The sequence below is a fragment of the Aquarana catesbeiana genome, linkage group LG10, assembly GCF_042186555.1.
Source record: "Aquarana catesbeiana isolate 2022-GZ linkage group LG10, ASM4218655v1, whole genome shotgun sequence".
NCBI lineage: Eukaryota > Metazoa > Chordata > Amphibia > Anura > Ranidae > Aquarana > Aquarana catesbeiana.
In genome coordinates, this window is record NC_133333.1 from 90,171,291 (window position 1) to 90,195,729 (window position 24,439).

Consider the following 24,439-nt stretch of genomic DNA (forward strand, 5'->3'; position numbering starts at 1 on the left):
AAGCACTAAAATGCACAGGTGTGAATCCAGCCTAATATAGGAGGTGTGTTAATGGTCAGATCATAAGGTTAAAGCAGAGAGGAAAAAAAGCTTAAAAAACAAAAATGATGTAGCCACCACATCTAAGGATTGGTAAGCTGAACTATATTACATTTTGGTTTTATTAAGGCTTTAACTCAAGCAGTAACTTTACCTATCTACTATTTCTTCTTCAGCTTCTTTGTCTGCAATAGAAGTGATAGTGGAGTTGATTTACTAATGTAGAAGAGGCTGTTCAGTAGAGCGAATAAGGGCAAATACTGGAAGGTGAACCTGTGATCATTTTGAATTTTCAATCATTTATGAAGGAAGCAAAAAAAAAACAAGAATTTTGCAAGAACAAGAAAATCTCAGTAAACATTCACTTTGTGATATGAACAGTCTCTATTCCTTTAAGGGATCTCCAAACTATGGCCCTCCAGCTGTTGCAGAACTACACATCCCATGAGGCATTGTAAAACTCTGACATTCACAGACATGACTAGGCGTGATGGGAATTGTAGTTCCTGAACAACTGGAGGTCCATAGTTTGGAGACCCCTTAGTTATTCAAATCCACTGTAAAGGTTAGCTATTCTATAAAGAGCTCTGTATTAAAGTAAAATGAGGAACATTCTGTAATAATATTTAGGAGAAGATCTTTCTTGTGAAGCAATGTTCAGTAACCAGATAAAGTAAGATGTTTCCACATATTCTGCCAATGCCTGTTATACTGCAATACAGTGCACTGCAACATTATCTGCAGTCCCCAGGCTCCCAGCTCTTTAACTTTATAATATACATATTCATGCTACTGACAATGATTTTTACATGTACTCATATTTTGCTCTGCAGATTTTACAGTGAAGATGTTGGTGAAAATGATCGCTGTCACACTTGTGTTTACCATCACAGGTCAGTAAGCAAGAGATACAAGAAGCACTAGAGAAAAAACAATATCCCTTTAACATTTTTTAAATTAAATTAGTGTTTGCGTTTGATGCATTTCATTGGCAATATTACACCAACATAGTTGCCAACATTGCAAAAAAAATATGTGGGACACTTTTTTGGCTGTAGGCGGAGCCTTGCAATAATTAGGGGGCGTGGCATTCGTTTGTAGGCGTGACCTAGCAAAAAAAAAAGGCAAGTGCGGCGCGCAAAACGCGCGGCGGCGAAAAATGGGCGTGGCTTACGCGTACAAGTGGGCGTGGCGTAAATGGGCGTGGCTCAAGAGGGTGTGGTTAGAGTCTGAGATGAATGAGGGATGGAGAGGGAAAGGGGGAGAAGGAGAGGGGGAGAGGGGGAATGACGGGACAGCAACCCCAGATCCTGCACAATAGAAATATGTGTATTCTATAAAGTTTAACAATCAGCAGATAAAGATACTCCAAACGCCAGGTGTTAACGCTTCAATCATCCCGGCACCATGGTTGTTATGGTGTCAGGATGATTGAAGCGCATTATTTCTATTATTACATTGTAATATAAAATTAAATCATTCAACTCACCATAATGCCGAATCAGTGGGATCCCTGAGCGTGTCACTAGCCACGTCGCCTGCGATCAGGTGCCCCCGGCAGAGTTTGTCCTTGCATCAGGTGCCCCCGGCAGAGTCTGTATAGACCCCCTCAGTGCAGACCCCCTCCATCAGTGCAGACCCCCTCCATCAGTGCAGACCCCCTCCATCAGTGCAGACCCCCCCTCTATTAGTGCAGCCCCCCCTCTATTAGTGCAGCCCCCCCCTCTATTAGTGCAGCCCCCCTCTATTAGTGCAGCCCCCTCTATTAGTGCAGCCCCCCTCTATTAGTGCAGCCCCTCTCTATAAGTGCAGACCCCCCCTCAATGCAGCCCCCCTCTATAAGTGCAGACCCCCCCTCTATAAGTGCAGACCCCCCCTCAATGCAGCCCCCCTCTATAAGTGCAGACCCCCCCCTCAATGCAGCCCCCCTCAATTAGTGCAGCCACCCCCCCTCAATGCAGCCCCCCATCTATAAGTGCAGACCCCCCCAATCAATGCAGCCCCCTCAATTAGTGCAGCCACCCCCCCTCAATGCAGCCCCCCCCTCAATAATTGCAGACCCCCCTCACCCCCCGCTCACCCCCCTTCAGTGCAGGTGCGGCCGGCCGGTGTTCTGCCTGCCGAGAAAGTTCCCCTCGGCAAATATGGACCCCCCTGTACTGCGCAGGCGCAGCGCTTGCGCAGTACGGGGCAGGGGAACTTAGTTTCGGCAAGACACGCCGCGCCGTCGCATTGTCTTCTCCTTCAGTGGAGAGGGGAGGGGCCGTGCAGCCGCTTCATTGGCTGCACGGATCGAGCCCCCTTCCTCTCTCCACTACACAAGCATGTTACTAGGGGGAAGATAGAGCGGCGGCGCCGGCCGCCATTTTGCTGGAGCCAGCTGCTCCAAAACAAAAAAAAAACATTCCCGATTCTCCTTATGGAAAATCCCGATTCGGGACACCCTCCATCCGGGACGAGGGTCCCAAAATCGGGATTGTCCCAGGAAAATCGGGACTGTTGGCAACTATGCACCAATACTTTAAAATGTAAGTTGAGCCAAAATATTTGTCTTAGTTTTGGCTAAAGTGGGGAAGGTTTAGAACTAGTTAGGGATGCAACTTCACTTCCTGCCAGTGGCAGCGGCTCTAATCCATGCGTCCTAACTCTGATTTACATGCAGGGCACCGGACGCATGGATTTCAGTGTTTTTTTTTTTTAAGCACGTGATTAGAGCCTGAGGCTCTAATTGGCTTCAAAAAAGGGTGGGCTTGGGGCGCAGAGCACTGCGCCCTGAGCCCACCCAGCTGTGTGACAATAGTGAAAAAAATATTCACTATTGTCTTCCTGCTTCTCCTCCCGACCAATTAGGAAGTGGTATTGGCCAAGAGGAGAAGCGATTGTATTGGCCGGGAGCAGGGGGGAAGGCACTGAGGAGGAGACGCAGGGGGAAGTAAGTGCGGGGCTGATGAGCGGACAGACGGGTGAGCGTGAGGGGGGATGGGGGGGTTTGACTGACCAATCGACCAAGAGACGGGGGGTTTTGGATTTGACTGACCGATCGAACAAATGGGGGAGGGGGATTGGGTGGTTTGTTTGCCGCCCCGCCCCCAAAAAAAAAAATAGAGCACCAGCCGCCACTGCTTCCTGCCCTGCTGATGTTTTACCAGCCAGGAAGTTAGGGAAACTCTCCAACAGCAACACACATCAGTCTTAGGGACAGCTAAAAAGATCATCAGTTTTTACTGATCTAAGGGATAGGCCCCACTGGTCCCAGAATACCGGCTCTGCGACATAGTCCTTAAAGGAGAAGTCCAACCTGAGCTTGTTTGGGTGGGCTTCTCCTAAGGGTCACAGGAGTGCAATTCGTTTTGCACTCCTGTGACCCGTTTTCAGCAGAGAGTGCTCTAAAGTCTGCTCTCTGCTGACGGCACTGGAATCAGTCCAGGTCCTGCATCATCACGACAATGAAGTCTGGATCAACCAGGTGCCTTGACTGATGGCCGTCTCAGCCTCTGAGCCACTGAGAAGGCCGCTCCACTCTCATCCACAGCTCAGAGCTCCAATGAGCGTAAAGGAACAGAGCAGGAGAGCTGCTGACTGATAGGCAGCAGCTCTGTGCTTGGGGAGCCGAGAGATCCGAGCCATCCGCAGTGTTCGATGGCTCGGTTCTCAGTGCAGAGGGGGCGGGGGACAGATGTAGCATCGGACCGATGCTGCATCCACCTAGGTAAGTATGATTATGGGAAACATTTTTTCCCATACTTCTCCTTTAAACCATGCAGGCACTATCAGGTGGCAAGTCAGTCCACAATTGCTCACTCCTTAACTCCTCAAGGAACCCATAGCAATCTCTAACACTGCCTTTCTCAAACAGGGTTCTATGGAACCCTAAGGTTCCTCCAGAAGTTGCAAGTTGTTCCTTGAGCAATGAGCATCTTCTGCCTCTCAGATAAGTAACAACTATCATCAATGATCTTTTTAGCTGTCTTTAAGGGGGGAATCTTCCCAATGACAACAAATGTAAGGAACAGTCTTTTAAAGGGGTTGTAAAGGTAAAAATTTTTTCACCTTAATGCATTATATGCATTAAGGTGAAAAAACTTTTGACAATACCGTCGCCCCCAGCCCCCCCGTTTTACTTACCTGACGCCTCGAATCTCCGCTGCTCGTTCTCGTCATCTCTATTGCAGCTCAGCCTGGTCGCTGATTGGCTGCAGGGGATGGATTGAAAGCAGCGCAGCCATTGGCTCGCGCTGCTGTCAATCACATCCGATGATGCGGCGCGCCGGGGGGCGGGGCCGAGTGATACAGCGAGCGGCTATAGCCGCCGGCTGTATCACGGGAGCGCGCCCGCAACAACTAACCACCATGCGAGGGAGCTCGCATTAAGGTGGTTATTTCTTGCGGGGAGGAGCTGAAACAGCCATCGAGGGACCCCAGAAGAGCAGGTTCGGGGCCACTCTGTGCAGAACGAGCTACAGAGTGAAGGTAAGTATGACATGTTAGTTATTTTTTAAAAAAAATAAAATTACCTTTACAACCCCTTTAAGTGACCATCAAACTAATGTATTGTGAACTTTTGATATAGTATTATTAACAAGAGTTCCTTGAGCCTGGAAAGTAATTTAAAGGTTTAGCCATGTTAAAAAGTTTGAGAAATGCTGCTCTAGAGGATTCCTAGGGCTCCACATAAATATCATTATGAAAGAGATGGATTAGAAGAATTTTCGTTTTTTATCACTCGCTTTTAAAGTTGCCACAACAACAGGAAGTAAGGTAAAATCTCTAACAGGGCCAAACAAAATGCTTCTCTCCTGAAGGTGTTGTACTGTGCATGAATGGCAGTTACAAAGAATGAATAAAGATAAGTTCAGAAAATGTATTAGCAGAGGAAGTAAGTGGACATCTGCAACAACAAACAGCAATAAAAAGTTAACAGAGTTTCTAAGTCTTTTTATTGCATTCTGTGCAACCAATGGAGATTTTCATTCACTTTCTGTCTCAGTGACAATTTTACGGTAACTTAAGGCAGTTAATCAAATTTCAGTATACTGTAAGGAGGCTATTTAGAAATTGTTTTCTTTATTTGTAATAATAATCACTCTTCATCTTAGGCTCAAAGGTCGAAGCTACCAGTAAAAATTTGGCAAGTGCATTCCTGGACTACGCTGTGAAAGTGATCACGGCTACCAAGAACAGCGCCTCAGTGTCTGACTTCAGCAACCAAGTGAGGTAAGCTGGTACTATTTCTTTGATGGGTTAGAGAAAAGCTAAAAGAGAATTTGTCACAAAGCAAAGTACCTGTAACTTTTGCTCTAAATAATGGTTCCTGGACTTGCACCCATTTACTAATTCTGTGATAGTGAATTTAAACCTATTCAGCACAATTTCACACAAATGGAGCTATCCTGGCTGCCTATGCATTTTTTCTTGTTTTTAGAAAATAAACATTTGACTTCCGCAGCCAGCGAGTAGAGCCCTATTGAAAAAAAAAAAGTTAAAATATTCTTTGCAACCAATCATTTATCTATACCCTTACTACTGTAGCTAAACAAACAATAGCCCATATATATATATATATATATATATATATATATACACACACACACACACACACACACACAATATATTACCAAAAGTATTGGGATGCCTGCTTTTACACGCACATAAACGGTCTTAGTCTGTAGGGTTCAATATGGAGTTGGCCCACCCTTTGCAGCTATAACAGCTTCAACTCTTCTGGGAAGGGTGTCCACAAGGTTTAGGAGTGTGTCTATGGGAATGTTTGACCATTCTTCCAGAAGCGCATTTGTGAGGTCAGGCACTGATGTGGACGAGAAGGCCTGGCTTGCAGTCTCCGCTCTAATTCATCCCAGAGGTGTTCTATCAGGTTGAGGTCAGGACTCACATTGTGCAGGGCCAGTCAAGTTTCTCCATCCCAAACTTGCTCATCCGTGTCTTTATGTAAGAAATTTGCACATATCCACCCAAGGGAGAATGGGAGAGATCTTTGATGGATGAGGTGCTGAGGGTGGAATCCAATTATATACAGTGGGGACGGAAAGTATTCAGACCCCCTTAAATTTTTCAATCTTTGTTATATTGCAGCCATTTGCTAAAATCATTTAAGTTCATTTTTTTCCTCATTAATGTACACACAGCACCCCATATTGACAGAAAAACACTGAATTGTTGACATTTTTGCAGATTTATTAAAAAAGGAAAACTGAAATATCACATGGTCCTTAGCCTCGGTTCACACTGGGACGACTTGTAGCGTCCCGTTCAGTACAATGGAACCGTTCTAATCGGAGCGACGCAAGTCGCTCCGACTTAGAAACAGGTTCCTGTACGACTTTGGGGGCGACTTGGGGCGACTTGCATAGACTTCTATACAGAAGTCGTTTTGCAAGTCGCCCCGGCAGTCGTGTGCAGGTCGCCTCGGTGAGGCGACCTGCAAGTTGTGCCGCCTCTGGTGTGAACCGAGGCTAAGTATTCAGACCCTTTGCTGTGACACTCATATATTTAACTCAGGTGCTATCCATTTCTTCTGATCCTCCTTGAGATGGTTCTACACCTTCATTTGAGTCCAGCTGTGTTTGATTATACTAATTGGACTTGATTAGGAAAGCCACACACCTGTCTATATAAGACCTTACAGCTCACAGTGCATGTCAGAGCAAATGAGAATCATGAGGTCAAAGGAACTGCCTGAAAAGCTCAGACAGAATTGTGGCAAGGCACAGATCCTGCCAAGGTTACAAAAAAAATTCAGCTGCACTTAAGGTTGCTAAGAGCACAGTGGCCTCCATAATCCTTAAATGGAAGATGTTTGGGACGACCAGAACGCTTCCTAGAGCTGGCCGTCTGGCCAAACTGATCTATCGGGGGAGAAGAGCCTTGGTGAGAGAGGTAAAAAAGAACCCAAAGATCACTGTGGCTGAGCTCCAGAGATGCAGTTGGGAGATGGGAGAAAGTTGAACAAAGTCCGACCGTGTGTGCGGGGCATAAGCGGTATGTGTGGAGAAAACCAGGCACTGCTCATCACCTGTCCAATACAGTCCCAACAGTGAAGCATGGTGGTGGCAGCATCATGCTGTGGAAGTGTTTTTCAGCCACAGGGACAGGACGACTGGTTGTAATCGAGGGAAAGATGAATGCGGCCAAGTACAGGGATATCCTGGATGAAAACCTTCTCCAGAGTGCTCAGGACTTCAGACTGGGCCGAAGGTTTACCTTCCAACAAGACACTGACCCTAAGCACACAGCTAAAATAACGAAGGAGTGGCTTCACAACAACTCCGTGACTGTTCTTGAATGGCCCAGCCAGAGCCCTGACTTAAAACCAATTGAGCATCTCTGGAGAGACCTAAAAATGGCTGTCCACCAATGTTTACCATCCAACCTGACAGAACTGGAGAGGATCTGCAAGGAGGAATGGCAGAGGATCCCCAAATCCAGGTGTGAAAAACTTGTTGCATCTTTCCCAAAAAGACTCATGGCTGTATTAGATCAAAAGGGTGTTTCTACTAAATACTGAGCAAAGGGTCTGAATACTTAGGACCATGTGATATTTCAGTTTTTCTTTTTTAATAAATCTGCAAAAATGTCAAAAATTCTGTGTTTTTCTGTCAATATGGGGTGCTGTGTGTACATTAATAAGGAAAAAAAATGAATTTAAATGATTTTAGCAAATGGCTGCAATATAACAAAGAGTGAAAAATGTACTTTCCGTCCCCACTGTAGGTAATCCCTCTGCAGCTAATTCTCTAAATTAGAGAGAGACACGGAAACCTTAAAAACATATGTCTATTGCAAAAATGTAAAAATGTAGATTTTTTTACACAGCTGTTATGAAGAGGGGGAAATTACCGGCAACCTGTTAGCAGTCCTTGCTAATTCCCAAAGACTTCCATCTTTTGTTAGTGTTATCTTGACATCCGAGGGAACAGTTTCTCATGACCTCCTAGATATTCAGGCAAATTTTCAATCTATTTACCAAAACCTTTACAAACATATACCTACAACACTTAAGAATTTTAATGCATCTTTACATTTGCCCTGTCTCACAGATTCAGATAGAAACCTTCTGAATTCACCCCTAACCTTGGAGGAATTTATGGTGGCAGTAGTGGCAACACCTAATAACAAGGCAACGGGAGTTGACAGTTTGCCAGTGGAAATATAAAATGTTTGAGCGCATACTTCTGCCTGAGTTCTTTGAAATGTTGAATGAGGCCTAGCAGAATTACTAGGTACAGCTTTGTATCAATGACACAATAACTATAGTTCTTCCAATATTTAAAAAAAAACACTGCTCCCAGATTATCGCCTAATATCTCTACTTACATTCAATAATAAATTGTTGGCGAGGATACTTATACACAGATTAGCAACATCAGAAGCAGATACACAAGGATCAGTTAGGTTTCATCCACTAAATCTACAGCAAAAAATCTTTGCAGACTGTTTCTAAATATTAAAATTCATGCTAATAACTCAGGGCATAGGGCTATATTGTCATTGGACACTGCCAAGGTGTTCAATAGCATGGAGTGGGACTACTTGTGGGAGACTGTCACGTACCTGGTAGGTTTTGAGCCTGAAGTGCAGAGAAAGACCTCCCTTACAGCTCCCACTCCTGTTCCCCTGGAATGGAGACAGAAGGCCCAGGAGTGAGGAGTGGTATGGGTGCCTGGCAGGATCAACAATCACCGGAAGTTCAGGAGTGGTGGCACCCTCTGGAACCTGAAGCTGAAGAGGAGGCTGGAATGCAGAGAGGACCCGGAACCACAGCAGTTAAGTAAGCAGGTAAGTAAGCAGGACTGAAGAGCTGGACTGGAACCAGGAACAAGGCAGCAGGTAGTAGACTGGAACGCTGGACTGGAACCAGGAACAAGCACCAGGTAGTAGCCTGGAACGCTGGACTGGAACCAGGAACAAGGCAGCAGGTAGTAGACTGGAACGCTGCACTGGAACCAGGAACAAGCAGCAGGTAGTAGCCTGGAACGCTGGACTGGAACCAGGAACAAGGCAGCAGGTAGTAGACTGGAACGCTGGACTGGAAACAGGAACAAGGCAGCAGGTAGTAGGCTGGAACGCTGGACTGGAACCAGGAACAAGGCGGCAGGTAGTAGGCTGGAACGCTGGACTGGAACCAGAAACAAACAGCAGGTAGTAGCCTGGAACGCTGGACTGGAACCAGGAACAAGGCAGCAGGTAGTAGGCTGGAACGCTGGACTGGAACCAGGAACAAGGCAGCAGGTAGCAGACTGGATACTGGTATCAGACAGAGAGATGGTCAAACAAGCCAGAGGTCGGTATCGGTCGAGCAGCAGAGGTACCAGGGATAACACAGAGGGATGGTCAGGCAAGCCAAGAGGGTCTGGTGCAGGCGGATAGCAGGATGGTCTAACAGGAAGCCGGGTCAGATAGCAGAGTACACAGGTCAGATCAGGTTAAGGCACACGGAACGCTGTAGAGCAGACAGCGGGGATTGAGTGTGACAGGCCGGTTTAAATAGCCCGCCTAGCACTAGCGGGAGTGCGCGCGCGCGTGTCCGTGCGTGACAGCACCCGTGAACGCACGCGCATGCGCAGTGGAACCGGTGGCCTTGTCCCCGTGCGTCTGGATCGCCGATTACTGGCAGGATCTTCATGACATTGCCCCCCCCCAAGGGGCAGCCTCCAGATGCCCCTTTGAAGAAATTTCTCCGGATGGGCTTTTAAAAGATTGCAACAGATTTTCAGCATGAATATTATCCTCAGGTTCCCAAGAATTTTCTTCTGGGCCGAACCCCCTCCATTTTATGAGAAATTGATTTTGGTTACCTCTTCTCCTATGGTCCATGATAGCCTCCATCTCGAATTCCTCCTCCCCATCTACCAAAATTGGATCAGGAGGATCCGTACTTCGGCCTGGAAATGGATTAGAAACAGAGGGTCTGAGCAGGGACACATGAAATACTGGATGCACTTTTAGTGAATCCGGAAGTTCAAGTTCGTATGCCACCTCATTAATTCTTCGCTTGACAGGAAATGGTCCAAGAAACTTGGGACCCAATTTCTTTGACGGGCAAGCCATCCTGAGATTTACTGTAGATAACCATACCTGGTCCCCGGGTGTAAGTAACAGCTCACCTCGTCTCTTCTTATCGAAAGTTGCCTTATTATACTCCTGGGTCCTGGTCATGGTCTCCTGCAAAACTTGGTTGTTGGAAGTAAAGAAGTCCAACCTCTCCTGAACTGCGGGTACTGTGCACTCTGGAAGAGAATTAGGCAAAAATGAAGGGTGGAAACCATAATTTGCAAAAAATGGAGTTTGTTTGATAGCGGAATGAATAGAATTGTTGTAGGCGAATTCAGCCAATGGGAGAACAGAAATCCAATCATCTTGGGCAAAAGAAGAAAAACAGCGTAAATATTGTTCAAGAGTCTGGTTTGTTCTCTCTGTTTGCCCATTAGTCTGGGGATGATAAGCAGATGAAAATGAGAGTTCAATCTTCAATGTTTTGCACAGAGACCTCCAGAATCGGGAGGTAAACTGTACCCCCCGATCTGAAACGATATTAACCGGTACCCCATGGAGCCTGATGACTTCTTTAATGAATGCCTGTGCCGTTTCTGTAGCTGAGGGGGTGCCCTTCATTGGGACAAAGTGGGCCATTTTCGACAACTGGTCTACTATGACAAAAATTGAGGTGAAACCCCCAGCCGGAGGTAATTCCACAATAAAGTCTATAGAAAGCATTTTCCAAGGCCTATCTGGGACAGGTAATGGCTTTAGCAATCCCCATGCCTTGGTCCTGTGCCCCTTGTTCCTGATACAAGTGGTACAGGATTCAACAAATTTCCTACAATCTTCGTGTAACTGAGGCCACCAAAAGGTACGCTGTACCAGATCAGTAGTCTTAGCCACGCCAAAATGCCCAGCCAATGCATGGTCATGACAGAGTTCTAGTACTGAAACTCGTAGTTCTTCAGGTATAAAGATCCTATTCTCGTGCCACAGTAACCCATCCTTAACTTGGAGTTCTGACCTAATGGAAGATCCCAACTCCGCGGAAGCCTGCTTAATCTGGGAAAGCAGGTCTCCCTGAAGCAAAAGAAAATTCCCCGGGGACAGAATGGTGTCCGGAGGGGAAACCTCTTGGGACTTGTGAAACATCCTGGATAGGGCATCAGGTTTGGTAATCTTGGAACCAGGGCAGTAAGTGACATGAAAGGAGAACCTGGAGAAAAAGAGAGCCCACCTGGCTTGACGTGGCTTCAACCTTTTTGCAGATCTCAAATATTGCAGGTTCTTATGATCTGTAAAAATTAAGACTGGATGAGTGGCACCCTCCAGCAGATAGCGCCACTTCTCCAGCACCGATTTGATTGCCAACAACTCTCTGTCACCTACATCATAATTTCTCTCTGCCGTGGACAATTTACGAGAGAAGAAGGCCACAGGATATAACAGGGCCTTAGTTCCCTGTCTTTGGGACAACACTGCCCCTACTGCAATTTCGGATGCGTCCACCTCTAGTACGAATGGCAGAGAGGAATCTGGATGCTTTAGTACAGAGGCGGAAGTAAAAAGGCCCTTGAGAGTCTCAAAAGCCTTTTGGGCCTCAGCAAACCAGTGGAAGCGTGTACCTTGTTTAGTTAGCTGTGTGATGGGTGTGATAATGGCTGAGAACCCCTTAATAAATTTACGGTAAAAATTAGCGAATCCAACGAATCGCTGGATCCCCTTCTTATCTTTCGGTACTAGCCAATCTAGAACTGCAGCGACCTTTTGAGGGTCCATCTTAATGCCTCTTCTGGAAATGATTAACCCCAAAAATGGAATACTTTCCTGTTCAAATTCACATTTCTCAGCTTTTGCATATAGACCGTATTGTCGAAGCCGGGCCAACACACTTCTGACGTGCCTGCAATGGGATTCAAGGGAACAAGAAAAAATTAGTATGTCGTCTAAATAGACGATAACAAACAGATCTAGGAAGTCTCGTAAAACATCATTGATGAAGTACTGGAATGTAGCAGGGGCATTGCACAGACCGAAAGGCATCACTAGGTACTCAAAATATTCATAACGGGTACGAAAGGCGGTCTTCCATTCGTCTCCGTCCCTAATACGGACTAAATTGTAGGCTCTGCGGAGGTCAAGCTTAGTGAATATGGTAGCTGTCCCAAGTCTTTGGAACAATTCTGGTACCAGGGGAAGAGGGTAACGTTTTTTTACAGTGATATTGTTCAGCTCGCGGTAATCTACACATGGTCTGAGGGTCTTGTCTTTCTTCTGTACAAAGAAGATACCTGCACCTGCTGGAGACGTGGATGGACGAATTAAGCCTTTCTTTTGATTCTCATCGATATATTGTTTTAAAGCCCTTGTTCTACTTCAGTCAAAGGAAATATTCTTCCAAAAGGTATCTCAGCACCGGAAAGTAATTCGATAGGACAGTCATAGGCCCGGTGAGGGGGTAAGACCTCTGCCCCCTGCTTGCTGAATACATCTAAGAAATCATGATAGGCAGAAGGGATGGAGAGTTGTAGACTAGGATCTGTATCCAAGCAGAGCAAGGTAGGGTTCTCCTGAGCGTTCTGAAATCTGCAAGACTGTTGGCAATATGGAGAAGAAAAGGTAACTTCACCTGTGATCCAATTAATGTCAGGATTGTGAGCCTGTAACCATGGCATGCCGAGGATTATGGGAAACAGAGGTGAGGCGATGATATCCAGGCGTAGCAGTTCTTGATGAGAATTGGAGATGGAGACGGGTATTGGAACAGTCTCTTGGGTAACAGGCCCAGACTTAATGGCAGTTCCATCAGCTAGATGGATGGAAAGTCCATGGGCTTTAGGCAACAAAGGTATCCGGTGTTGGGTAGCAAAAAGAGAGTCCATGAATCAACCGCAAGCTCCAGAGTCAATAATGGCGGTTATCTGCAGAGTCTCTCCTGGAAGCTGTAACAGGATAGAGAGAGCAAGGTGAGTAGTGTTCTTAACCAGAGGTGCAACATAGTCAGTGGACAGGGATAGGCACTTACGGAGTTTAAGGGGACAGTTCCTGACATAGTGCCCAGGTTCCCCACAATACAGGCACAGATTATTCACTCGACGACGTTGTCGTTCCTCCTGGGTAAGAGAAGGCCACAGGACCCCTAATTGCATTGGCTCAGGTGGGTTAAACGTGGAGGTAGGTGGTGCTGGTGACGTATGATGAGGAACTTTAGGGGTAACCCAAGTTGGGCGAGAAGTTCCCATAGCTCTCTCAGTCCTACGTTCTCTTAGGCGTCGATCGATCTGGATGGTTAGATCGATCAGTGCATTTAAAGTCTGTGGGGTACCCACCCTGGCCAATTCATCCTTCAGAGAGTCAGAAAGTCCCAATCGAAACTGATAGCGGAGAGCCGCATCATTCCAATTTGTGTCTGCACTCCATTTTCTGAACTCCGCCACATAGTCCTCTGCAGCCCTGCGACCCTGTTGAAGGGTGTGCAAAGCCGCTTCTGCAGTCACGGACAGCTGGGGGTCATCGTACAGCTGACCCAAAGCGTCAAAGAAGGTGGAGAGATTAGTCAGGGATACGTCCTTTTGCTCCAAGAGGTGATGGGCCCAGGTTTGGGGGTCACCAGAAAGCAGAGAGATTACATAGCCCACCTTGGTAGCCTCCAGGGAAAAGGTACGTGGCTGAAGAGCAAAGAACAATTCACAGGAGTTGCGGAAAGCCCTGAATTTAAGGCGATTTCCGGAGAAACGTTCAGGCGTCGGGACCTTGGGTTCTGGAGGGAGCATCACCACCGTTGAGGAAGGCCCGACTGAAGGAGCAGGAGCGGAAGGAACTCCCTGGGCCCCAATGGGATTAGACAAGGTTAACACTTGTTCCTCCAGCCTGGTGTATCCTTGCTGTAGATTCTTGACTGCTTCAGTCAATCCTGCCAGGTGTGCACAAAGTTCCTCCATGGGAGACGTTCCCTGCTCAGGCTCAGACATGGCTGTCTGCTACTGTCACGTACCTGGTAGGTTTTGAGCCTGAAGTGCAGAGAAAGACCTCCCTTACAGCTCCCACTCCTGTTCCCCTGGAATGGAGACAGAAGGCCCAGGAGTGAGGAGTGGTATGGGTGCCTGGCAGGATCAACAGTCACCGGAAGTTCAGGAGTGGTGGCACCCTCTGGAACCTGAAGCTGAAGAGGAGGCTGGAATGCAGAGAGGACCCAGAACCACAGCAGGTAAGTAAGCAGGTAAGTAAGCAGGACTGAAGAGCTGGACTGGAACCAGGAGCAAGGCAGCAGGTAGTAGACTGGAACGCTGGACTGGAACCAGGAACAAGCAGCAGGTAGTAGCCTGGAACGCTGGACTGGAACCAGGAACAAGGCAGCAGGTAGTAGACAGGAATGCTGCACTGGAACCAGGAACAAGCAGCAGGTAGTAGCCTGGAACGCTGGACTGGAACCAAGAACAAGGCAGCAGGTAGTAGACTGGAATGCTGGACTGGAACCAGGAACAAGGCAGCAGGTAGTAGGCTGGAACGCTGGACTGGAACCAGGAACAACTCGGCAGGTAGTAGGCTGGAACGCTGGACTGGAACCAGGAACAAACAGCAGGTAGTAGCCTGGAACGCTGGACTGGAACCAGGAACAAGGCAGCAGGTAGTAGGCTGGAACGCTGGACTGGAACCAGGAACAAGGCAGCAGGTAGCAGACTGGATACTGGTATCAGACAGAGAGATGGTCAAACAAGCCAGAGGTCAGTATCAGTCGAGCAGCAGAGGTACCAGGGATAACACAGAGGGATGGTCAGGCAAGCCAAGAGGGTCTGGTGCAGGCGGATAGCAGGATGGTCTAACAGGAAGCCGGGTCAGATAGCAGAGTACACAGGTCAGATCAGGTTAAGGCACACAGAACGCTGTAGAGCAGACAGCGGGGATTGAGTGTGACATTTAAATAGCCCGCCTAGCACTGGCGGGAGTGCGCGCGCACGTGCCCGTGCGTGACAGCACCCGTGAACGCGCGCGCATGCGCAGTGGAACCCGTGGCCGTGTCCCCGTGCGTCTGGATCGACGATTACTGGCAGGATCTTCATGACAGAGACATTACATGCCTTTGGGCGGCCAGTTTTTTTTTTTTTTTTTTCTTAGCAATCATGGACCGAGACAAGGGAGCCCATTGTCTCCACTCCTTTTTGCACTCACTGTTGAACCCTTGGCAGCATCCATAAGATAATCTCTGGATATTAACGTTATCATAGGGGATAACAGGAAGGACAAAATTGCCTTATATGCAGATGATGTACTGCTCTTCCTGGGTGACACGGGCCACTCGTTGACGTCTTTGATGTCCCTAATTACACACTTTGGATCTTTTTCCAGATTTGTTATGAATTGGGATAAATCAGCCTTGATGACTGTCAATCCCCTTACTACCACTCTTCTTCCAGATGCCTCACCAATTAAAAGTATCTACCTTTAAATATCTCGAAATCCTGACAATCTCCTCTTTAGAGGAATATACACAGTTGAATTTAATACTCCTTCTAACCAAGCTTAGATGAAAGAGCAGAAGCTAGGTAAAATTACTTTTGACTGTAGTGGAAACAGAAAACCTAATGAAAATGAACTGGGCACTATAAAATAATGTGTGTAAAAATACAGTGGGGTTGATTTACTTTGAACAGAAAAAGACGATAAACATAAAAAGAAAAGATGATGTTCATTTTAAATATTTAACCATTTGCAAAAGTACCGTAATTAAGCAGGATTTTTGATAGCAAATAAATGGTTGATTAAAGTAACCACGGCTTCATGTTATTTACTAAGCTCAGTGAACATATATTTTGTTAAGTGAACAGTCTCTGTTCCTTTACTAAATCAACCCCAATGTCTGTGATTATAAATATCTCATTGTGAAGATTCTCCATAAGATCTCCCCCCATCGGTGCTACACTGATGAATGATCACTTTACTGGAAAACTCTTCATTGATGGTTTTGGGGCACCAAATAAATCTGACAGGTTAGGGCAAGGGAAGAGAACAAGGAACTTATTGTCGTAAGGTGATCTTTACAGTATTGCTCTTCAGGCTAGAATACCTTAAAGTGGCACTTGCATCAGATATAATTTTTAATGTTAAGTAAATGCTGTGATAATAGTGAAGTCGGATGAATTTCAATCAGACTGAAGAGAATGGTCATTTGTATGGAGCCCATATGTATGTCATCGTTATCTCTCCAAAATTTCCAAGTCAGCAACAAAACTATTGAATTAAAATCTTGTAGCTGTAGAGCCTGGCAGAGGGCTGACACATTTCATATAATCTCCATCACCTAAAACAACCAGCTTAAACAGATCATGTTAAATAAACAGTTATTAGGATGGATCTACAAAACCTAAAAAAACTTCTAATTAAGCCCCATCAATTGCCATTCCATATATCCCTAGCAGAGGCTCTAATGTATTATGATCGTAACTGGGTGTTGTAAACCTCTAATAAATCAGAGCCTGCAAATACCCATCATAAAAGTGGCTTTACCAAGCACTAAGCAAAAGTGCAGTTCCTGAAATGTAAACTATTCCTCAAACTATCAAACTATCCACAACACCACTTGTGACCAATACCACTGCTGCACTCACCGACTCCGAAACTGCCAAAAGTAAGCAGCAAGCAGCGTATTTGTTTTAAAGGGATTCCACCCCCTAATGGCATGGTCATCCAGCTCCATTATTGCACAGAAGATGCCTGGTAGTACCACCTCTTGCCACTGGAGACAGTCAAATCACCTGTTTAGTGCTGCGTGGGCGATGAGGAAAGGAGCTCAGTCTGGTGATTAAACAAGTGGGAAAAACAGATACAGTATCTCACAAAAGTGAGTACACTCCTCACATTTTTGTAAATATTTTGTTATATCTTTTCATGTAGCAACACTGAAGAAAAGACACTTAGCTACAATGTAAAGTAGTCAGTGTACAGCTTGTATAACAGTGTACATTTTCTGTCCCCTCAAAATAACTCAACACATAGCCATTAATGTCTAAACCGCTGGCAAAAAAGTGAGTACACCCCTAAGTGAAAATGTCCAAATTGGGATCAAATAGCCATTTTCTATCCCCAGTGTCATGTGACTCGTTAGTGTTACAAGGTCTCAGTTGTGAATTGGGAGCAGGTGTGTTAAATTTGGTGTTATCGCTCTCACTCTCTCAACATGGCACCTCATGGCAAAGAACTCTCTGAGGACCTGAAAAAAAGAATTGTTGCTCTACATAAAGATGGCCTAAGCTATAAGAAGATCGCCAAGACCCTGAAACTGAGCTGCAGCACGGTGGCCAAGACCATACAGTGGTTTACCAGGACAGGTTCCACTCAGAAAAGGCCTCGCCATGGTCGACCAAAGAAGTTGAGTGCTCTTGCTCAGCCTCATACCCAGAGGTTGTCTTTTGGAAATAGACGTATGAGTTCTGCCAACATTGCTACAGAGGTTGAAGGGGTGGGAGGTCGGCCAGTCAGTGCTTAGACCATACGCTGCACACTGCATCACATTGGTCTGCAAGGCTGTCATCCCAGAAGAAGCCTCTTCTAAAGATGATGCACAATAAAGCCCGCAAACAATTTGCTGAAGACAAGCAGACTAAGGACATGGATTACTGGAACCATGTCCTGTGATCTGATGAGACCAAGATAAACTTATTTGGTTCAGATGCTGTCAAGCGTGTGTGGTTGCAACCAGGTGAGGAGTACAAAGACAAGTGTGTCTTGCCTACAGTCAAGCATGTTGGTGGTAGTGTCATGGTCTGGGGCTGCATGAGTGCTTCCAGCACTGGGGAGCTACAGTTCATTGAGGGAACCATGAATGCCAACATGTACTGTGACATACTGAAGCAGAGCATGATCCCCTCCCTTTAGGAGACTGGGCTGCAGGGCAGTATTCCAAAACGATAACGACCCCAAACACACCTCCAAGATGACCATTGCCTTGCTAAAGAAGCTGAGGGTAAAGGTGATGGACTGGCCAAGTATGTCTCCAGACCTAAACCCTATTGGCCATCTGTGGGGCATCCTCAAACAGAGGGGGGGGGGGAGCAAGTTCTCTAACATCCACCAGCTCTGTGATGTCATCATTGAGGAGTGGAAGAGGACTCCAGTAACAACCTGTGAAGCTCTGGTGAACTCCATTTTTTTGTCGGAAAATTTTATAGCCTGCACTCAAACTTTGTGTGTCAGAAAATCCGATGGAAAATGTGTGATGGAGCCTACACACGGTCGGAATTTCCGACAACAAGGTCCTATCACACATTTCCGTCGGAAAATTCGACCGTTTGTACGGGGCATTAGGGTGTACGCACTTTTGTGTCCAGCGGTTTAGACATTAATGGCTGTATGTTGAGCTATTTTGAGGGGGACAGAAAATTTACACTGTTATACAGTGTAAGCAAAGTGTAATTTCTTCAGTGTTGTCACATAAAAAGATATAAAAAATATTTACAAAAATGTGAGGGGTGTACTCACTTTTGTGAGACACTGTAGATAATACTAAATGGATACTGAGATAGGAATCCAGGTATGACCCTTTTATTACACGCAACAGTGGGGAATAGGTAGGGGGATTATAGCGGTGCCAGGATTTTAAATACTGTTTCATTACACACAAGTATTAAAAATATAATATTTTATTAACAAACATATTAAAAAAGGGTATACAAGAAAAAGTATACGGAGCAAGGGTGTACACAAACAAAGGGGTATATACAGAACCAGCATATACAGCAATACTGCAAGAACCAGCAGTTGTGTGACGGCAGGTCTTGTTCCTACATGTTTCGCCAACATTGGCTTCCTCAGGCAAAGATGGTTATACCTGTATTAATTTAATGAGTTCGGTAACTCACAATGGGCGGACATACAGTCCCCCGGAGTGAACCGAAGATCCTATGTCGCAAATAGGGTGGCTGCAGGGGGCAAAAAAAAGGGCAGTCTGTATCTTACTAAAAACAAGAGAAGATAAGGGCGCCCAGTGTGCTGATTATCATGTGAAAAATTGGATGGGTCACAGATGAGTTGTTACCATAGATCCAGCATAGCTAATGAAGAAATTAATTGGACCATGGAAATGCAATAGGTATAAGTTGATATGCTGAACACAGCAGAGCTATGCTAGTTTAAACTGACAGCGGGTGTGGGCGCCCTTGAACACCGGCCGGTGTTATACCTATTGCATTTCCATGGTCCAATTAATTTCTTCAATAGCTATGCTATATGTTTTTAATAAGATACAGACTGCCCTGTATGTCCGCCCATTGTGAGTTACCGAACTCATGAAATTAATACAGGTATAACCATCTTTCCCTGAGTAAGCCAATGTTGGCGAAATATGTAGGAACATAGTACCTGTTAACAAGACCTGCCGTCACACAACTGGCTGATTCTTGCAGTATTGCTGTATATGCTGGTTCTGTATATCCCCCTTTGTTTGTGTACACCCTTGCTGCGTATACTTTTTGTTGTATACCCTTTTTTAATATGTTTGTTAATAAAATATTATATTTGTAATACTTGTGTGTTATGAAACAGTATTTAAAATCCTGGCACCGCTATAATCCCCCTACCTATTCCCCACTGTTGCTATAAAATAATTGGGATGAGGTGCCATATTATACTGGGAACTATCTAGCCAAACCCCCCCCCCCCCCCCTTTTATTACACATTTTTCAACCCAACAGGGGACAAGTCAAGAGGATTATAAATAAACATTGGAATATCTTAAAAAGGGATCCAATTCTCAGCATTTTCCTCCCAGCACGTCCAAAAGTGATTTTCCAGAGAGCACCCAATTTTAGGGATAAAATTGCCCCTAATGTATTGGAACCCCCTACTAAAGTAGAGATTAGAGATGAAAGGTTTTTATCCATGCAATAATTGCACTATTTGAAAGGGTTTACAAAGAGGAAATGTACCACATTCACCTCTACTAGTACAGGGATGAATTATGAAGTAAACTAGTTCATCACGTGCAATACCAAATATGTAGTATATTTATTACAATGTCCCTGCAATATGCAATACATAGACAGAACCACTAGGGTGGTTAAGGACAGGTTGAGGGAACATGTGTATGATATAAGAAAAAGCTTGCGTAGCCATAATCTGTCTGCACATTTCAGAAAGTATCATAATAGGGATCCAACGGAAACAAAATGGCCATTGACAAGCTAAAGCCACATTGGAGGGGGTGTAATTGGACTAGGAAGATCAAAAAATGGAGACTCGCTGGATCTACAGCATGAAATTGTCCACACCCCTAGGTCTCAATGTAGACATTGATATTAATTGATAACAGGTGTATGCAGTATGAACATTTTTCTCTCTCCATTGGATTACTAATTGTTATATTTGATTTTGAAATTGTATATTATATTTTTGGTCCAGTGTGTATGATGTCTTGTTGTTTTTTGTTTTGTTTGTCTGCTAAGAAATTTAACAAAAAGATTTAATAAAAAAATTTAAATCAAAAAACGTACATATTAATAACATTTAAACATTAGTTCCTTTTTTCCCAATGACCCCAAACATTTCTCATATGGGAACGCACATATTATTAACAATGGCCCCCATGGACATTCAATGCTGTATACGGTTTGTCCAGCCACTTTGCCCACGCTTTACCATATTTACTAGGACAAGACCTATTCAGGTAAGAATCTCTATACAATGGAAGATTATTATTTATCAATTGTTTCCAATATGAAAGCGTAGGGGACCGAGATTTCTTTCAATGCAGCGCAATAGCTTTTCTTGCATAAAATAATATTATATTAGCAAAGACTCGCTCAGACACTCCAAGAAGAATAGTCTCTACCAAGCCCAATAGACAGACAGACATTGAAACCTGTAAGGGAACAGAAGTGATAGAGTTCAATAGATCCACCACTTCCACCCAAAAGATAGCTATATAAGGACAAGTCCAGAAAATATGTGTAAAATCCCCCTGATTCGCACCACATTGCCAACACTCCGAAAAGCACACAGGATTTATCTTTTTAAGTCTATGTGGCGTAATATATGCTCTGTGTACCAATTTATATTGGATCATATGATTTCTCAAGATATCAAAGATTGCAGAGGGAAATCCCACACACCCCTCCAAATCTATTTTTTTAATTTTTAATTGCATTATTCTAAATAGCCTGTTGAATGCATTTTTATAATTCATGATGGAATTTTTCTTGTATACATTTGTATTTTTATTCAATATATTTATTCATATTTTATTTATGTAATCATGGCGGCACTCATTGTGTACTACAAGAAAATGGCGGGGTTTTTTTTTTTTTGCACAACATTGACATTTTTTCTTTCTTTTTATAGCAGGCACCTATAACTTAGTGTAAGCTCTAGGTAAATAGCTCCTGTTTTCATGGCAAGTTATATACATTTGCGCTTTTAATATGGTTGCCGTTGGTGAGGACCACAAGAAAATGGCACCCAATAAAGCTAATGGGTGATATATATTTTGATCTTTGGAAACATGTATAATAGTGCCCATTATAAGTGATGACTGCTATGCACATTGGCCTTTGGAAATATGACTGCTGTGGTTGTTGATGACATAACAATGCCCCCACCGTAATCTGGTCAGTGTGATGTAAATTGATCTTTGGGAATATGATGCCCACTGTAAATCTGGACGGCATTCCTCTAGTGGTTTACATGATTCCTTAATAGGCTATCTAAGAATGACCTTCTTGACGTTGACATACTAGCGTCCCCTGAAGATGTTCTGTCACACGAAATGCGCATGGATGGAGCTGTGTGCTGATATCACACTGCCACTTCCAGTTTTGGAACAGGTGGCCATCTTTGTAAGTGCACTTTGTATATGTCTTTATGTTATTTCCTTGGCATCTGGGTGCTTTTTATTCATTGTGTATGAAGACTGAGGCATTGTAAATAAATTACTACACTATATACGATCCCCTGGTGTGGCTCCATGAGATGAGCATGGGTTGACTGTCTCCATTGGCAAAAGGTGGTACTACCAGGTGACTTCTAGGCAAAAATGAAGCTTGATGACCATACGTAAGGGGCTGGAATCCTTTTGCTACAAACATGCTGTTTGCTGCTTACTTTTGGCAGCTTTGGAGTCTGTGAGTGTGGCAGTGGTGTAAGTCACAAGTGATATAATGGATCCTTTCAAAAGGTGAAAGTTTTTAACACAAGTGAACACCATTTTTGCTAATGGACTTTAGTCACACATATTTTATTCTGTTTGCTTTCACTATTCATATATTAGATTGCTTTGTGATATAGTGATATATTGTTTCTAATTAGTGGGTACTGATGGTACATTTGTTTTGTTTTTTTGTGATATAATATTCTTACTGGAGGGTATAGTTTACATTTCAGGCGTTGCACTTTTACTTAGTGTTACACTTTTGAGTTTTGTATACTGACCTACTGCAAGCTGCCCTAAATAATTTAGCGCTGACTTTTCATTACATCCATTGCAAGAATAGTTTTATGTTTTTTTTAAGGACCAGAACCAAAATCTATTCATATTCCAGAAGTCTGGATATGGTAAAGTTTACATTCATAACAAATTACTACCTAAAGAAAAAAAACAATCAAGCAGGGACTAATCATGCCTATGCTATATTGTCCAGAAAATGGATGAAACACATTAAATCTAAGGAGAATATGCATAAGATTAATATCATGTTTGAGATCTATTAAATGCTGATTTCATTTTATTTAATAATACATTGGTTGCGGGATTGTCAACATGACTGTCTGGAAATGTTGATATAGTTATAAAAAGTGGCATTTAGAGAATGTCTGCTGAAATATGCTTTAATATGGACTCCCATATCACACCTTCAGCTCTCTTGGCTGGGTAGGATTTGTTTGTAGCTCTCATTTACTACTGAAATTATAAGGGATTGCTAAGAGTTATGAAAGCTGATGCCCCCTGTTCACCTGCTAACCTGTTTCTCTAGACTCAAATGTAGGAACTCTCATTTAACAAATTTTCTTTTTAAACTCACTAGTGATCTATTGGAGAAGAATATGAAAAGTCTTGACAAAGAAAAACTACAGAAAGCATTTTTCACTTTTGCCGATAGCATCAACAAACAACTGACCTATGACAAAGCCCAGCAACCAATGCTAGATGAGCTGGAGCAGCTAAGTACCACCTTGTCAGCATCCACATTAGAAGTCAACCGGTTGTTCAGCATGATCTCAGAAGAACTTTTGATCAAACTTTCCCTTTATTTTGAGAATTTACAAGCTAAAGTTGAAAAAAATACCTTGGCAGTTAGTCAGAAGCTGGAAAGTATAACGGTGGACTTGAACACACAGTTGATAACAAGTATTGATAGTATGCAGATGTCATTGGCCCTGAACTTACAAAATCTTGAAGGTGCAATTCTGGAAAATCTTGAAGAGGTAAGGGTTAATGTAAATGTATATAATGAAAGGGTGAGTGAGAAGTTAAGACAGCAGTCTCTGGTTTTCATTAAACATTTGTCTCCCTATACAGCTGATATGCAGGAAAGCTTGACAAAAAAATTCAAGTTAATGTGTTTTCAAATAAAAAAACTTGTTGACCAGATGCAGACCAATATTTTTGTCACAGCATCCCAACTAAAAGAGCAAGTGGGCTTTTTTAAAAGTTCATTACTGGGAAAAACATATTTAGATGTTAGTAACGTAATAAAGACAACAAATACCTGCCTGTCTGATATGAGCCAGAAGATTACACTGTTTAAAGACATGGTTGTGCTATATGGAGAAACCCTCAAGAAGACACTCATAGAGGGATTAGAAAACATAAAAAAGGAGACAGGACTGTATGATGTACAAGATTCAACAAAGATCCTAAACAAAAATATCCAGGAAAAAATCCTCAACTTTATTAACAGTACCCTACTGAGTGGTGTCATGAGTGATAGTTAAATGTTGCTTTAATAAATCTCCAAACAAAGAAACAAAATGTGTATTAAAAGCATATATAACCAATGAAATAGCTTTTTCCTCTGAAGTGTGTGTAGTGCAAGATTAAAATTAACACTGTAGTTTTAAGCTGATGTTATCACCTTTAATGTATGGCTTAAAAGGGAAACAATGTAACAGCATATATACGTATATAGAATAAAGCATATGTATAAAAAAAGATAAGCGTGCATGGTGTTTATACATTTATTGATAAAAGAGTAAATTAAATACTTGAAAAAAAGCATAGTAATGCAGAAACATTGTTTAATTACATGGTTTGTTATAAGCTGGTGTCTGTATCATTTATTTATTTTTTCACAAATTTTTCTCACATTTTTTTCCTGTTAATCCTGCCATTAACACACTTTCTGTCCTAGGGTGACAACCGTACTGAGAAACAAAGGCAGGGAGTGTGTTAAGACTAATATATCACTGTGCAGGAATT

At 43.8% G+C, this 24,439-nt stretch overlaps 1 protein-coding gene across 1 annotated transcript; it reads left to right on the forward strand.

The window, feature by feature from the left end:
* Nucleotides 1-868: 868 nt before the first annotated feature.
* On the forward strand, nt 869-24,067 carry LOC141109849 (uncharacterized; the record flags this gene model as incomplete). Its single annotated transcript, XM_073601106.1, has 3 exons — nt 869-932; nt 5,136-5,253; nt 23,046-24,067. Coding segments are annotated over 3 exons (1,092 nt in total), but the record flags the coding sequence as incomplete, so codon positions are not given.
* Nucleotides 24,068-24,439: the final 372 nt, after the last annotated feature.